The sequence below is a fragment of the Lactuca virosa genome, chromosome 3 (assembly GCF_052849685.1).
Source record: "Lactuca virosa cultivar CGN04683 chromosome 3, Lactuca_virosa_CGN04683_v6, whole genome shotgun sequence".
Taxonomy (NCBI): Eukaryota; Viridiplantae; Streptophyta; class Magnoliopsida; order Asterales; family Asteraceae; genus Lactuca; species Lactuca virosa.
The window spans coordinates 146,805,648-146,823,915 of NC_136428.1; the positions used below are offsets into that span (position 1 = coordinate 146,805,648).

The following is an 18,268-nucleotide window of genomic DNA, read 5'->3' on the forward strand; positions in this document are numbered from 1 at the left end:
ATGGCAAAGCAAATAATGTCTTCTTCAAACTTGTTATTTTTCTCTCTAACTCTGCTAATCATCACACTCTCCCAGATACCAAATTTTGGTTCTGCTTCTTTGGGGGAAGCCAATGCTTTTCTTAAATGGAAGGAAAGCCTTGAAATCCCAAAAAACTCCTTGCTCTCTTCATGGATTTCCCTCCCTTTGAACTCGAGTGCATCGGTTCCATGCACTTCTTGGTTTGGAGTATTTTGCAATGCTGATGGGAGCATTCACAGGTTGAACCTCAGTTCATCCGGCTTAAAAGGTACACTCCACCAATTTCCATTCTCTTTGCTACACAATCTTACACATTTTGATCTCAATACAAACAACTTCTTTGGCCCCATTCCACCAGAAATCAGACTCCTGACCAATCTTGTATATCTTGATTTTTCAATGAATAAGTTTTCTGGTCCCATTCCTGTTGAACTTGGGAATTTAAAGTCTCTCACTGATCTTGCGGCGTACAACAATCAACTTAGTGGTTATATACCTTCATCGTTGGGTGATTTGACATCTTTGAATGCCCTTTATTTGTATGAAAATCAATTCTCTGGTCCCATTCCTGTTGAACTTGGGAATTTAAAGTCTCTCACTAAGCTTGAGGTGGGCTACAATCAACTTAGTGGTTATATTCCTTCATCATTGGGTGATTTGACATCTTTAAATGTCCTTTATTTGTTTCAAAATCAACTCTCTGGTCCCATTCCTGTTGAACTTGGGAATTTAAAGTCTCTCACTGATCTTGAGGTGAGCAACAATCAACTTAGTGGTTCTATTCCTTCATCATTGGGTGATTTGACATCTTTGAATGTCCTTTATTTGTATGAAAATCGACTCTCTGGTCCCATTCCTGTTGAACTTGGGAATTTAAAGTCTCTCACTGATCTTGCGGTGTACAACAATCAACTTAGTGGTTCTATTCCTTCATCATTGGGTGATTTGACATCTTTGAATGTCCTTTATTTGTATGAAAATCAACTCTCTGGTTCCATTCCTGTTGAACTTGGGAATTTAAAGTCTCTCACTAAGCTTGAGGTGAGCCACAATCAGCTTAGTGGTTCTATTCCTTCATCACTAGCAAATTTGAGCAACCTACAATGGCTGACCCTCAGTGATAATAAATTATCTGGTCCCATTCCTAGTGAACTTGGGAAGTTGAAGTCTCTAACTGAACTTTCGGTGTATGGAAATCAGCTTAGTGGTTTTATTCCTTCATCATTTGGTGATTTGACATCTTTAAATCACCTTTATATGCATAACAATCAGCTTGCTGGTCCCATTCCTAGTGCACTTGCGAAGTTGAAGTATCTCACTGATTTTCAGGCGAGCAGCAATCAAATTAGTGGTTATATTCCTCCAGCGTTTGGAAATTTAACTCAACTACAAAGGCTTGATCTGTCTTCGAATCATTTGGTTGGTGAGATCCCAAAGGAGTTTGGGAAGATGAAAAATATGTTGGATTTGTACCTGGCTGGCAACCATCTTTCAGGTGTTATACCTCTAGAGCTTGGATTTTGTGAACTTCTTGAAGTACTCGATCTATCCAAAAATAGATTGAATGGGTCGATTCCAACAAGTATCGGACAATGGGCACAAATCCACTTCTTGAATCTTAGTAATAACAAGCTCAGTGAGAAAATTCCATCCGAGATTGGTAGATTAGTTCATCTTACGGAACTTGATTTATCTCATAACTTTCTCACGAAAGAGATACCATCTGGAGTTCAAAGCTTGCAGAGTTTGCAAAAATTGGATCTTTCTCATAATAGACTATCCGGTTCTATTCCAGATGCTTTTAAAAGTTTGCCTAGCGGGATTGATATCAACCTTTCTTTCAATAATCTCTCAGGTCCAGTCCCCCCTTATGCCAACTTTGTGAATGCGTCCATAGAAAGAAATCCAGATTTGTGTGGGAATATTACGGGAGTGAAACTTTGTCCAAGTCAGATTATGAAGAAGAAAAATGATCCCTTTCATCATAAGCTTATCCTTGTAATTATGATTCCACTTATCGGGGCTATTTTACTTGGTGTATTCACGTATGGCCTCATTTCTTATCAACAACAAAAGAAAAAGTCTCCACAAAAACCATTGGATGAAGAAAGTGGTGATTATTTCTCTACTACAACTTTTGATGGAAAAGTGGTGTATGTTGATATCTTGAAGGCAACAAATGACTTTGATGAAGCATATTGCATTGGGACCGGAGGATATGGGACTGTGTACAAAGCCGAGCTACAACCAAACAATGTGGTAGCTGTCAAGAAACTTCACTCATCATCCGAGAATGTTGATCATAATGGGTTCATTAATGAGGTACGAGCATTAACGAACATAAGGCATCGCAACATAGTGAAACTCTATGGATATTGCTCCCATATCCGACACTCATTATTGATTTATGAATACCTTGAAAACGGAAGCCTTGGATCAATCTTAAGAAGCGATGTCTTTGTAAAAGAATTGGATTGGTTGAAAAGGGTCAATATTGTAAAGGGTGTGGCTAATGGTTTGGCTTATATGCATCACGACTGCTCACCACCTATAATTCATAGAGACATATCCATAGCCAACATCCTTCTTGATTCTGATTGCGAGGCACATATTTCTGATTTTGGCACATCCAAGCTTTTAAAGCTAGACTCCTCCAACTGGACCGCAATTACAGGCACCTACGGTTATATCGCGCCAGGTAACACGATCTTGTGATTGTAGTTCTACATCTTCTTAAATGTCATGATATATATAAAGATGTATATGAACATATATGTGTCTATATTAGAATCTTGTGGGATTGATATAACTTTTTTTTGTCGCATGTTTCTTTGGATATAGAGCTTGCTTATACGATGGTGGCAACCGAGAAATGTGATGTGTATAGCTTTGGAGTTGTTGCACTAGAAGTGGTCATGGGAAAGCATCCTGGAGAACTGATAACATCTTTACCAACATTGTCTGCAGATTATCTGGTACCAAAAAATGTGGGAGATAGTCGGATACCTCCTCCCACATCCCAAGTTGAGAAACATGTTAAGTTGGTTTTGAGTCTCTCAAGAGCATGTTTGAACTCCAATCCACATGAAAGACCAACAATGCAACAAGTTTCAAATCTGTTAATGAAGGATCTCATGTGAATTATCATCTCTTGCTTATAGTCTACTTTCAGTGATCATTACTTTTCTCAAGTTTCCTATATGCATCATTTCATTATGTACTCATTTGAATGGCTTTTTGTTAAGAAACTTCACATATGTTTGTAGTAGTAAAGAAATAAGTCGATGAAGATTACTATACTTCTAAAAACACACTACTTGAAACCAAGGACAACGCCATACACACGTCCGCTCGGTTAGTATTACTATAGAACTTTATTCTCGCGCAACATGTGGGTACGTGCCTGGTTAATATGATATATGGGCCATAACTTGGGTCGTACATCATGTTATATAACATGTACCCTACCTAAGTCATTCAAATATATAAAATATATTTCTATTTTAGATTGTATGATGAGCCATAAAAGCTAATGGTCATATATGTCATTGGAGAATTTTATCAAAAACATGGTATTATAGATGAGATGTGTCTTTATAAACATGGAAATTTTTAAACATTAAAAAAAAATTCAAATATCAAAGCAATTTAAAGAGTCTGGAACATTTTTGACTCGCACTCCATTTATCTCGAGTGATCGTGAGACGGTAATATCATATAAGTATTCAAACCTAGAGATATGATTTGTTGCCTATGAGTTGGTTATGCATTGATTGCACGAAAACGCATTGGTAACTCGATGTTATAAACCATGCCTTGTAGTTCAACAAGTAGTAGAGCAAACATATGAGTCGAAGTTTATCTGTTCCTTCTAGGATTAGAAGCGATATATGGGCCCCTCGATGATTTTGTTTTGACCTATGTACCGGGCCCGGTCAGAACTAAATTGATGTGTTTAGTTAAGTTCTATGTCAAACAAATCGGAAATCGGGAAACAAATGCTGGACAATAAGCAAGACCATGTTCCATGTATTTGTCCGGCTGATATCTAGAACAGAGGATTATATGATCACTTATCTAAAATGGCGCTTCATAGTTCAACAGAGTTTTAAGAGCTACGATTGCTGATCGGTTCCTGAAGTCATACTTGCAACTATAGTTATTAGACTTATCCAAGTGGGAGACTGTTGGAGATAGTGTCTAAGTCCATAATTATATTTGGTATGTACTTGACCCGACCCGGCATGGTCCATTTGGGTTGCACTTCACCCGAACAATTTATGGATAATCGTTTGAGAATAGTATAACTTATGATTTATTAATATATTATAAGTCCTAATATATTAATATAAAATCATATTATTTAATTAGTATTGATCTATAATTAATTTAGAATTAATTTAGAGATCAAAAGTATGACTAATTAAATATGGGCTCTTGTATTTATATAGTGTGGGCTAATGCTTATTTGGAATGGGCTAGGCTTGCATGGAAAGTCCATGGATACTCCATGGAGCTTTAACCCATGGATCTCATGGAAATGAAAAGACATGGGTATTAGGGTTTACATGGATGTAACCCTAATCCACCACACTATATAAAGGAGGCTTTGGTTCTTGAAATTGCACTAGTTGATGTGTGTAAACTAAGAGGGCCGATTTCAAGAAGTTTGTGACTATTCTCTCAAGTTTCCAAGTTTGTGGTGATTTGTGACTTCCATTTGAGGCATCCATATTATTGGTGCTAGGCTCTCAAACTCCAAGCAATCAACTACTACTACAAGGTAAGTAATTCTACTAGTTTTATTTGATTCAAGTACCCCATGTCATGCTAGTTAGGATAAGAACCTTGGAAAATAATTATTTGCATGTATCTTAGTCAAACATAGATCCAAGGTTTCTAGGGTTGCATGTACACCATAGGAATGTTAGAATGCTCAAAACCCATCACTAGGCAGCTATCCGGTTGAAATAGACCGAAGGGGAGGCCGGCACCCAGATATGCTTAGCTATGTATGTTACTGTATGGTATGTGGTATGATGGGGGAACTCAATAAGCTTTGTGCTTACGGTTTTCAGTTTTGGTTTCAGGTACTTCGTTTTTAAAGGAAATGAGTCGGCTCGATCGCAGCGCATCACACTATATTTCCGCACATGAGATCTTGGGGATTACACTCTGATATTGTTTTATGATAACATGTTTTGATTATTTCTACTTTGGTTTTTGACATGAGATGTTATTAGGGATGTTTTATTACTTATGGTTTTATAATAACTTATTTAAAAATAAAATTTTCAGCCTTAATTTTGGGATGTTACAAGTTTTAAGGATATCATCTGGTATGTCGGCACCGGTGTTGAGGTGGTTCCACGAGGTATCATCGAAAAAGGGAAGAAACAAACGATGACACAACTTGTTTGGAGACAATGACAAATCTAGAACCGAAAATCACATGGTTCCTTATTTAAATGAAACCGAAAAAATGAAAGAGTAAAAAACTAGAGGCGGGTCGGGTCGTATGCCTTAAAATATTTAAACATAACTTCAAAGTTCTCAACTATAGTCATTTTCATTATTTTATCCAAATCAAAGATGATCATGTTACATGTGTGTCTTGAAGTCGAAGGTGTTGTTGATAGGCGATGTTTCACAAAAACATTTTTTTGTTATTTTTTTTCCTTTGTATAATTTTAAATGGACCGGGCTATTACCTATTAATTAAATTTTAATTTGATTGGGGCATTGGACTATTTTAAATGGATTGGGGTATAAAATATGGCTTCAAACATTTTGACACTTTTTTTTGCTAAACATTATTAGGTAGGTCCTTGGTAATTTGTAAGTTAGGTCTCAAATATTTTTGATATATAATATGTATTACATTTTAAAAAATAGAAGGATCCTAGGACCTACCTTCACTACACATGCCTTCGCTTCTGTTTTGAGCATCGACGAAGCAGCAACAATTGTCTAGAGTGTCGGCGCCAGTAGTCTTCAAAACATGAAGTAGCAGAACAAGACTAAGGGAGACGGATGAAGGGCAAGAAAAAAACTCGGGGGAAGAAAGGGGTGAACATGACGATGGGAAGCGAAAAGAAAAAAGAATGACATTTTTATTAGGTAAAGGCATGTTTTACATCTTCAAAAGTTATAAGAGTTTAGAAATGTTTGGTCCATGTATTCAAGGAAAAGAGGACCTACAAACGTTTTGATGTTTGGGGTCTTCGAAATAATAAACAGTCTGCGAGCCAAAACGTCTTCCCGCCAGAAGGTGTAAGAGTTTAGAAGAGTTTATAAACAAAAAAAACAAACACCACCTTATTAATAATACATGGTTTTGAAAGCTTTGCTCTAGGTGAGGTGAGAGAGGTTAAAACAATTGCAAGTCTCTATAATTTATGCATGGATGAAAGATATTTACGGATTTACAGATTAACTAGATTGGAGTTGCATGGGCTTATCTTTTGTTTAAGTATCAGAGTGCATGTGTGAAGTTCAAGCAACCTAGTGGGATAAAAGGGTGGTAACAAAAAACTTTGTAGTAAATGAACATTTGGTGTGGTTGGAGATAGATGGCCTACCTTTGAGTGCATGGATACCTAGCATGTTCAAAAAAGTTTCTAGTGTTTTAGTGAATGGTCTTGTTCCTAAATGAAGATCAATATGAAAACATAACTAGAAGGAGGGTGTGTATTAAAACCATGATTTCCTCCATAAGTTCATATACGGTGGAAGTCACATTGGAAGGTATGGTGTGTGATGTACGTGCAAGAGAATTTTTAGGGAAGGTGCCAGAGATTGTAAACGAAGATAATAAAGTTGGTGGACTGAATAGTTGATTTGATATTAGGGATGAGACGTCGGAGGAACAAGGAGATAGGAGTGATGATTCCATCCAAGAATAATATATGGAAGAGGAGAAAATGTGTAAGAATATGTATCATATGCATTCCAAAAAGAAGTTCTACATGAAAATAGATTAGATGAAAAAGGTATTAGTGAGGAAAATGTTAATGATATTAGTGGTGATGATGTGCTTAATCAGTTTCATATAATGACGAGCAGTTTGTACCAAATCAAGAAATTCGGGATTCGGTACCATCGGTATCGGTATTAGTACCGAAAATCAGTACCATTCCCGGTACCGTTACCGATAACGTTAATTCCGTACATTACTCGGGATTGACTTTCGATCAAATTCATTGTTCAGGAAATCGGGAATGGTACGGGTCGGTGTCGGTTCCGTCCCACGCTCATCCCTAGTGTCGTACCAATAGGGGCAGTTTGGAGGATGACCAATAGCCCCAAGGTTATATAGGTCCCCATTTAGATTGCTATTGATATTAGGTGTTTCGGGCCCAAATGTGAAATGACTCTCTTTCTTGCATGCAATTCATAAATCAAAATGTGCCTTGCTGAAGTTCGATTGGCCGACGCTTTGTTTTTCAAGAAGAATTAACAATCAAAGGTCTCCAATGTCCTCGTAAGTTATGCCTTCAGCTTCATGCATAATTTATTTTTGGTTTTCAAATCATCCATAAACGACTACAACCCCAAATCAGTAAGATTATGTGATCTTGTTTTACTTTTATCTGCTTGTTAATTGATCGATTTTGTAACTGAGATGTTTGCTCAATAAAATCAGTATTATCAATAATTTTTGAAGATTATTATAAGGAATCTATTGTCGATTTCTTAATGTTGTTGAAGTCGTCAAGAAAATGTAATTATCTTTGCTTGTTTTGTTTCAATTAGTTTCTTCTTTCTTCCAAATTCTCCAATCGTTCTTTGTTTCAACGGAATATACATTTCCAAAACCCTAATCGTGTAAATTTGATATGGGTTTAGAGGTTTTGAAATGGGTTTTTGGCTATTTGATTTTTCAATATATGTATGGCGTTTTTCACTTTTGTAATCATCACTGAAATTGGTAATTGGAAGTAAAAAAATTGCAATATTCACTATTGGTAAGTGGTATGTAATTTTTACATTTCATAACCTTTTTGCAACCATATTTTTGCATCCCAGACACGAATTATAAGTTTGAGTTTAGGGTGATAGATTGCCCTTGCTATGAACATCATTTATGAATTTGTTAAAGATGTAAATTTGATAACTCTAATATTCATCATAAAATGAAGTAAAAAATTATTTTGGGTAAAACTTTATAAGTTCATTGCTATATTTCATTTATTATGGGTGAAAAGGATTATAAGTACCTTGTTAATTCTTAGGTATGTTTAATTTTGGAGATACATTATTTTTTTCACTATGGGCGTGTTCGGAAAAATTAGCTAGTAGCGGGTAGCTTTTAGCGGGTAACAGGTAGCAGGTAGCTTGTAGCGTTTTGTTAAACGCTACATGAAGTAGCATTTGGATTTGGAGCGTTTTGTTTAAACTAAATGGTAGAAGTTTGTAGTGTCAAACAAGACTTTCTGTTCAAAATAGAGCGTTTTGTCGAACGCTAGAAGCTAGAAGCTCTCAAACGCTCTCAAACGTTCTGTGCCGAACACGTCCTATGTTTTACTACCACTTAAAATTACATACATTAAATTTAATCATTTGAATATATATATATATATATATATATATATATATATATATATATATATATATATATATATATATATATATATATATATATATGAATTTTGAAGGGCCTCATTTTTATTTTACTGTGGGCCTCAAATCCACTTGAACCAACTTTGTGTTTAATCTAAGAATGGATCTTTAGATGGAGGGAAAGGTGGTAGAGGATGCTAGTGAAGGATTATCGTACTTTTGGTAAAAAGGGTACTCCTTGGGTAAGTGTCGAGTTCCATGATATGAACACCAGGGTACCAAAAAAGACTCAACATGGTCAACATGAGGGTAAAGGAATAGATATGAATCAATGAATGTACTATCTCAAAATGCTTGTGGTATCAGGAGTCGTAAGAAAAAAAGCTTGGATTAGAAGTTTTTATGTGAAGAATGAGGTAAACTTCCTGGTCCTACAAGAATCCTTAATGTCTCGGTTTGATCACTTTAAAATTAGAAATATATGGAGTAACTATCGGTTTGATCTTGCATGTTCTTCGGTTAGGGGAGATCAAAGGGATCCTTTCCATTTGGAATCCCAGAGTGTTTTGTTAAAAGGAATATATTTTGTATGCATAATGCAGTGATTGTGGAAGGAGAACGGGTGATATCAAAATTTAACTACTTCATGGTTAATATTTATGCGCCGCAAGCGGTAAAAAAGCATTGTGGAACACTTTTATTGTAGATGCATCAAAATAAAGGGGGTTATATTATTTTTAGAGATTTTAATGGCATTTGAAATAAATCCGAAAGATTTCGAACTGTGAGTTTTGTCAACTTGCATAAGATGGTCTTAATTATTTAAATGACAAGGTAGGTCTTTGTGATTTGTGGTTGGGAAGGTATATTTCTACTAGAGTCAATAATCATGGTAATAAGATGGCAAAGCTGGATGGGTTTTTGGTGTCTAAAGAAGTGACAATATAGCTTTTAAGAGAGTTTGGTCGGATCATAGACCAATATTTTTAAGGAATGTGTACCAAGGTTACGAAGGAGTACCATTTACACTTTATAGTTCTTTGTTAAGTGTTGAGGAGTTCGAAGTGGTGGTTAATGAAGGGTGGACCGCGGACCGATGACAATATTGACACTCAAGAAGCAAAGGGTATTAAGTTTAAGTTTAGGGCAAACGGCATAAAAAAGCCATTGTAGACTTGTAGTTGAGACTCTTTTCTTGAAAAATCCATTCAAGATTATTTTTTTGGTCCAATCAAAGTATCAAGCCATTATTGAATGTTTACTTTTGTAATTTCTCTATGAATGTTCGTTTAAAGGTCATCCATAAGTAAAGGATTTGGTTTTTCAAAAAACATGCAACTTGTTTTTGTACCTGAGAACAATCCTCGAAGGATGATATCATCAACACCATTCAGTTCTTCGTTTTTCAACGAAAAACGAAGTTCACGGCTATTTTTGAAAATTAGGTGCACATAACTTCGAATTGCACGTTATAAAAACCAGGTGCAAATCACTTTAAATCGAAGGTTATGTAACATTTTTCCATTTTATCACTTTAAATAGAAGGTTATGTAACATTTTTCCATTTTCTTCCTTTACTATTAGAAAAGGTCCAATTCATCATCTACATTTCTACACCAACATCCATTCATTAGATGAATTACTTCCTAATAATATTTTGTATTCTCAAAATAATGAAATCCCTTCTCAAGAGACTCTTTTGCCCATATATATAGAAAATAAACATAAATAACTACAATTCAACTCAATAGTCAATAAACTACGCATGCAAATTAATTGTGTAGCAAATAGAATACTTATTTGTAGCCGATACAAACTAATTTTGCATCAACCAACTCTTTACATATTCGCTACCTCCAAAACCAAACATTAAACCTTAAACTCCCCAAACCAAAATCCAAACTTAAGACGACTTTAAAATTTGGTCAACTCTCACGTTATCCCCCCTGGAAAGAAACTTCATGCAAATCGGGGGCTTAACACCGGCCAAAGCAAGTATCGAACTTGGCAAAGTCCAAATCCCATCCCCACAAATCAAACCGGAAGCCACCGCCGGTCCAAACGCCGCCGCCTTAGCTTTATTCACCTTTGACCAAACAAACAAAATCAAACTCCCAACACACATATCAATCGCGAAATACCCCCCAATGTAAAACGGAATCGCCATCGCCATTGGAATCGGAATAAACTTCGCTTTCTCTTTTCCAACGGCATCCCTCATTCCATTGATCACGATCGCTAATCCAAAGAACCCGTAGCATAAAGCCAAACAATGTTTAGGTAAAGCTGAAAACCCTTCCACCCCTAAAACCGCCATGTTTCTGTAGATTAAAGCGTAGGGAGCCGGGTATTCTGAACCGGGTTGTCCGAGGTCGTTGAAAGCTTGATAGAATAACCAGAACACACATGGCGAGATAACGCATCCCATTGCTGTTCCGATTACTTGGCTTACGAACATCGATCGGGGTGACGCTAATGTCATATATCCGGTTTTGAAATCTTGCATTAGGTCAGAAGCGGTGGAGACGATGTTCATCATGACGCCGCACGCGGCTAATCCGGCGAGAACGCCGCCGTGTTCTCCGCCGGCCCATGCTCCGACGATGAATATCGCGAGCTTCCCGTAGGTGGAAGCTAAGGACCAGTCGGTGAGGCCGCATCCGTAGGCGTTACAGAAGGCGAGAGTTGGGGCTAAGGCGTAGATCACGGTGATGTGGTACCATTTGAGTTGGTGGAAGATGTGGGGGAGGACGACGATGGAGACGGCGGCGATTACGAGGTAGCCGATGATGGCGATCCACATTGGGATTTGGTCTTTGAGGAAGAGGTGGGTCCGGCGTTGGTCGTCGTAGGAGATTTGGGGGATTTCAGGGGAGGAGTTGTGGCTTACCGGGAGTTGAGATTGGGATTTCCGGTGGCGGACTTGGCGGTATAAACCGAAGCAGGTGTGGCCGAGGACTTTGAAGAAGTTGTAGAGGCCGTCGCCGAGAATCATGGCGATTCCGATGAAGACTCTGTAGCCTTGGATTCCGTGGAGGCTGCCGGATCCGAGACCTTTAGGGTACCAATCGCCTTCGCGGAGGTTTATCAGGGGCCACATTAGACCCCAGGAGATGACGGCGCCGACGAGGAGAGAGACATTGATGAGGTAAGGGCAGATCATTCCGACGCCGACGTAGGTGGCTGAGAAGTCGAAGTAGAATTTGTGTTCGTATGCCTCGAGGCCGAGGGAAGGGAAGCTTGAGAAACCGCAGCCGTCGCCAGCAGTGAAGAACCATTGAAACAAGCCCCATAGGAAGCTGAAGGTGAAGAATTTGCCTAAAGTTCGCACTTGTCTCCTATCAATTTCACAACAAAAAAAATAAACGTATGATTTTTGTTTAATATATATAGAAAAAGTAAAGAATATACGAAATTGTCCCTATTTTCAACTTACTTAGCTAACTTGGCTCCTTGTGGAGTATGGAAACTGTTGATAAGGTGAGCAGTTGCAGTGCCACTGGGGTAAATCAGTTTGAAGTCAACTATCATTATCTGGAAAGTCAAATGTATAATTTAGACAAAAACAAAATCATGTATCATTATTTATATATATATGTAAAATAAATCAATATATAAATATAAATAAATAAATGTATAGTACCTTGCGAAGTGGTACTACAGAAAAGAGTCCGAGGAAGCTAACAACAAAAAGGAAACCAATCAACCAAGTGAGAGAAGGGTTCTTTGTGTTCTCCTCATAGTTATTTTCGCTTGACTGTTTTGCTACCACTTCACTCATGCCAAACAGGTAACTACCAAACCCTCCTGTATATTATGCAATACATGCACTTGTTACAAGATTATAAATAAATAACTTCAAAACAATTCCTTCTTTAATAAAATTTATAAGCATCTAACTGATATAATAGAGATAAAAATATGTGTATGAAACAAACATGTTGGAGTCCATAAAAACAAAATGGTTAGATTAATGTGTAATTCTTTAAAAGCAAATATTTAAGCATTTATTTGTAAATGTTTCTATCAATAAGTAAACCTAAAACTACATAGTTAATGAGATAAAAGTGAGTAACACCTACTAATGAATAGGGCAGTTTTTTTGTTTTTTTTTTTTTGGAATGACCAGGTTATAAGGGCTGGCAATGGGTCAACGTAGGTTTATTTGGGTTCAACCCATTTATTAAATGGGTTGAAGATTTCAATCAAACCAAGTCTGTTTATTTAAATGGGTTGATCTATTTATATATTTCTCAACCCAACCTATTAAATAAATTGATTAAATTTGAGTTAAACCATTTAAAATTAAACAAAATAAATATATTAATTAAAATTATTCCATTTAAATTAATTTCAAACTTAAATAAAATTTCAAAGTATGACAACAACATGATCACAATTCACAAATACAAATAATTATTCAAATAACATTAAAAATAGTTAATTTCAAAGTGATTTTGGAGAGATGAGAATTAGGATGATAATTATTTAAAACATAAATAATAATACATCTAATTTATTAAATTAATACTTAGATTAATACATTATAATATTTAAATAATTATTAAATTAAATATATATTATAGTTAAATGGGTTGATGGGTTGAAAACAATTTGATAATTTTTACCTAATCTATTTAATTAAATAGGTTAGACGGGTTAACCCATTTAACTTAAATGAGTTGAAAATCTTAACCCAATCAATTTTTATTAGCTCTAGCCCTGTTAAAATCGTTGGATTCTAAAACGCAAGAGCTAAAAAGGTTTTGATTTTACGCACATCACATATAAAATCCACTCACCGACACCAAGTTGTTTTTTTTTTTTTGTTTATATATTATATTTTTCGATTTAATTACCATATTTTATTTTATTTTCATATTAAAGCCACCATAGCTTGAAAAGGTAAAATACATAAAAGCACAATCATTTATCTACTAACATTCAGAAAAACAATTACATTTTTTTTATATGGAGGAACTATTACATTTTCAATTACCTTTCAAATTAACCTAAATATCCATGTTTTTTTTAGAAATTATCGGTTGTTTTGTAATATGAAATTTATCTTTTTCGTTTTTAGATTAACATGAAAACAAAATAAGTAACTTTGTCTCTTGTCTAAGGTAAAACATGAGAAATAGATCATTTACTAAAACAAAAATAAGTGACGTCGCTTAGTTTTTTTTCCATGTCAACCTAAAAACAAAAAGATAAACGACGTAACACAAAACAATCGGTAACTTCTTTAAAAAAATGAATATTTGAGTAAATCTGAAAGGTTAATGAAAATATAAGAATTTTTCTGCATATAAAAAAAATACAATGGTTTTTTTGAATGCTGATGGATAAATGGTTGGATTTTTATATATTTTGCCCTTTAAAATAATATATGTTGTTTTTAGATGATTTATTATTGACATTTTATTTTTTAGTTACACCCATCCCAAAACAAGTAGAATCACGTTCTTCATTTGACTATTCCTCTTTTCCATCATCGTTGAAGATGAAGTGCGGGCTGCAGTAACCTTTGAAACTCCATAGCTTTATAAACAAACAAATTCAAACGAATTGCAAGTATCATATGTATTTTGCCTTTAAATACACAATTAGACAATTAGATATAAAGCTATGGTGCTCACAATAACAACCATACTTAAAAGGCTAAGGCGTTAAGCAAAAAATCTGCAACACCCTAATTCCGATATAAAGTACACCTAAAAAAATCCATACTAATATGAATGTAAACATAACCATAATGGTATAATTTACAACTCAAGGAACATAGCAAGTGGAATCATGATCGCTATGTGTGAATTTAACTAAGTGAACTTGTAGAAGAGGGTTTGAATGCAATCTTTATTCTACTTTTTTTAAAGAAAATTAACTTTTATTAAAAACAAATAACGAAAAGATCGTAATTAGTACATCTTTCAAAACGAAAATAAAAACTAACAATAAAAATTTAAATTTACATGTATAGGAAGTAATTTGTTCGATGAGTAAGTTTACTTTATATGAACGATGGTCTAATTCTAGAAAGAATGCAGAACTCAATTAGGAATATTTGAAAATAGTCCAATGTAAAAAAAATGTGACAACAACCATCAACACGAGATACAGACAAATATTTGAAAAAAAAATAATAATAACGAAAAAATACAAAAATACTCTTTAACAACTTTTTCTTACAGAAACTACCACCATAAACAAAAAATGAGAAAAAAAATACAATAAAATTATTATTGTGGTCAAATTAAAAAAATAAATAAATAAATAAGTTGAGTAACTTTAGAGAAAAAAAAAATCATAACGTTATGTTGACCTTCTAAACCGACATTTAATTGAAAAATAAATAAATAAATAAAGTGTCGTTAATGCATAAGGGATTATTTGTCAAATGACCAAAATATGTAATGTGTTTGAAAATAATGACCAACAAAAACTCGTTTTCAAGAAATGACCAAGGCTTCCTTAGAGGAGGCCTCTGCGGAATTCGTCAATGCTCTGTGGAAGCCAAATTGCTTTGAGGAAGTGACATTTCAGGGGCATAATAGTAAAACTACATAGGTAAAATAGAAAATGGGTATGGATTTGCGGAATTAAGGGCAGTGCTCTCTGTGGAAGACGAGAGAGAGTTGTGGAAATCAGGAATTTTAGGGAAGTCAATTATTGGAAATCCGGACTCCAAATCGATCGGAGATGGTGGTGAGATCGGGGCAGCATCAGCGGCTTAATGATGATGTTTTAGCATACAACTATAGTTAAAATATGTGAAACACCGTTAAATAAGCAACAACACATTTAACAAAATCGTCAGAATCTTTGGTTTTGTGAAGATCTATTCCGCAGTGGGCTGCTACCTAAAGAACAGATCCATAGAGGACTTCTCTGCGGATCCACATGACCTCTGTAGAAATGTGTTTTTTTTAAATCCAGAAAATGTGTTTTTACACACGTGTTCAATTCCACAAAGTGAAAGACATTTCCGCAAAGGTTTTACACATTCTGCGGAGACCTCTGCGGATCCGTACCGTCAGACTTCATAATTTTGTCTTTTTTCACACGTGTCCAGTTCAACAGAAGAAAAAGCTATTTCCGTAGAGGTGTAACATTTCAGCAGAGACGGGTTCTGCGGAAACCTTGATAATTTTTTGAAAACCAGTTTTTCATAGTCATTATTTTCAAACCCATTACATATTTTGGTCATTTGACAAGTAATCCCTAAATATGATTGGCAAGTTATGCATAAGATATTATCAAGTATTGATATGTCTAAAAGTATTGATAAAGTGTCGTATATTGTGAGATCTATTTCGTTAAAATAAAGTCAACAAACATCATATTTTTTTATTTTCTCTAAGAATATTCCATAATAAGGTCTCTTGATTTTCCCATCTTTCCATTTTAGTACAAAATCAAAGTCAAATGATAAGGCAAAAAGACGGCCAAACACGACAATTGTGCACGTGCCACAACTTGGAAAGCGACGAGGAACCGTGGGTTTGGCAGCTCGACAAAATTAGAAATTAAAGTGTTCTACACAGATTACTTGTCTTCTTCTTCTCCCTTACATTGTTTTTGAGATAAAAAAAAATGTTTAAATTTCAATTAAAAAAATTCAAAACAAAGAAGTAAATTTTAAGTAAGACAATTTTCTCCTAGTTAAAGTATTTAAGTTACTTAGGACAAGCTAATCCTTGAAAAGTAATGATTTTATTATACCGTAATGATAATATATAAAAGTAATGATTTTATTATATAAAGTAATGATTTTATTATATCGTAGCGATTTCTGTAACTTCTAGAAACTAAAATGTCCCCATTGCGTTGTTAAAAGTAGCATAATAAATAGACTAAACGAAACCTAGGATGGCCCCACATTTGGCCAATGTTGTAAAATAAATATTTATTTAAAATAAAAAATAATTTTTAATGTTTTCATTTAATTATAAATACTCTCATAGTCTCATAGATTTTTCTCTACATTTCTAAAGTTAGATCCATTCCTAATTTTAGCTATAATCTTAAGTTTAACTAATTTCAGACGCAGCATTATAATAAAAATGATCTTTACATGACAAAAATTCACTTCACATGCAGCATGATATTAATGTTATTTATGATCAAGCATGCAGCCAGAAAACAATTTAGTGGAAAGAATTGTATACATTCTTAACAGTGTAATAATATATATGCATTAAAAAGTAAAACTCAGAGTCTGAGATCTTATTCTTTCTAAAAATTACTTATATTAGAAAGTTAATTAAATGTGTAATAAATGATGAGCTAAATATCCGCATTCCGTTTGTTACATCGAAATTCCATTTCAATTTTTTCGTGATTTACTTTGCGAGAACTAAGCATTACAGCTCACTACCTCACAGAAACACGGAATAATAACCATGAAAACGGAAGTGTGTGAAGTGTGTGAGAGAGAATTACGGAGAGAGAAGTGAACATACCGGAGAAGGCGATGCCGGAGGTGGCGACGACGCAAGTCTGAATAACAGTATTCTCCTGCCGAGTAAACGGCTGCCTGAGCATACCAGATTTATTGAGAAATTTTGTCCAGGTTTTCACGAAGAAGAACCCTAATAGTCCGGCGGAGACGTTAAGCGAGGGAATAATTCCGGTAGTGAGGTTAAGTTTCATAACAATGAAAGTAAACATAATCCCCAAAATAAAGCTCACGACAAATGCTCGCACTGTCAGCTGGCGCTGCCACGGCGGCACCTCCTTGCTCTCGAATATCCGCTCGATCGAATCCATCTCGTTGCCGGCGTCCTTGCTCCTTTTACCGTCGCTGATCTCGCTGTGCGGCAGATCATCGTCGTAACTGCTCGCCACGTCTCTTCTCGACGACGAACGTTCCATCATCGTTATGATCCGGAAATTGGTGATAAATGGAAGAGTGAATCTGAATTTTCAATTTTGTGAATGATTAGAGAAGAGTATGAAATGTAGAGGTACACATACAGAGAGAGAGAGAGGGAGGGAGACTGCGAGAGAGAATATGCGAGTGTTGGAAGGTTTTTGGGGTCTGTCTTAAACAGAATCATTTATACACGGAGTAAAGGGATCTTTGCATTGTTAATAGTATCTAATGCATCAGTACTTGTACTTTTTATTCATGAAATCGTATTACGCCATATAAAAATATATTGTATTTAATTTCGTATATAATATTATAGAACCTGTAATAAAATATGTTTTAATAAGAAAAAAACAAATATTATCATATAATAGAAAAAAGAGAGTAAGGGTATTTGGCATTGCTTTTTGAAACAACTTATTACGCATTTAAGAAGTGGCTATGGTTTGGCTGTCGTTTTGTCACGGTGGCAGTGAGGAACACCGTATCCACCATGCGGTTTCTACTGAGGTTTGGCCACATGTGGCTGCATTCCGCTGCAAATTCTTTCTCTTCTTTTATCATTTCCCAACATTTGAAGGGTAATTTATTTAAAATTGATTTTTTTTACCTATAAATAAAACCTTACAACCCATAACTTACCACACTTCAATCTAATTCTTCTATTTTTCAATACATTTTTTCAAAAACTCTCAAGGTGTCTGTTCCAACAACCCAAACAAACAAAAAGACACTCATTAAAAATACCTCAAGACCTTCTTATGATCAACCGATTTATTCGCTCCCCGTTTATCATTATGCTGGTATGAT

The 18,268-nt window shown here is 35.1% G+C and overlaps 2 protein-coding genes across 2 annotated transcripts; one reads left to right on the forward strand and one right to left on the reverse strand.

The window, feature by feature from the left end:
- Window positions 1-3,161, forward strand: LOC145164153 (uncharacterized). The gene is made up of 2 exons (XM_079082876.1): window positions 1-2,719; window positions 2,863-3,161. The coding sequence occupies exons 1-2, from the start codon at window positions 1-3 to the stop codon at window positions 3,159-3,161; spliced, it is 3,018 nt and encodes a 1,005-aa protein (XP_078939002.1).
- A 7,116-nt stretch (window positions 3,162-10,277) lies between these two features.
- LOC145166676 (putative metal-nicotianamine transporter YSL7) lies at window positions 10,278-17,600 on the reverse strand. Its single transcript, XM_079085696.1, has 4 exons — window positions 17,049-17,600; window positions 12,227-12,390; window positions 12,020-12,117; window positions 10,278-11,921 (listed from the first exon to the last, which is right to left on the reverse strand). The coding sequence occupies exons 1-4, from the start codon at window positions 17,461-17,463 to the stop codon at window positions 10,487-10,489; spliced, it is 2,112 nt and encodes a 703-aa protein (XP_078941822.1). The 5' UTR covers window positions 17,464-17,600; the 3' UTR covers window positions 10,278-10,486.
- Between the last annotated feature and the right edge of the window lie 668 nt (window positions 17,601-18,268).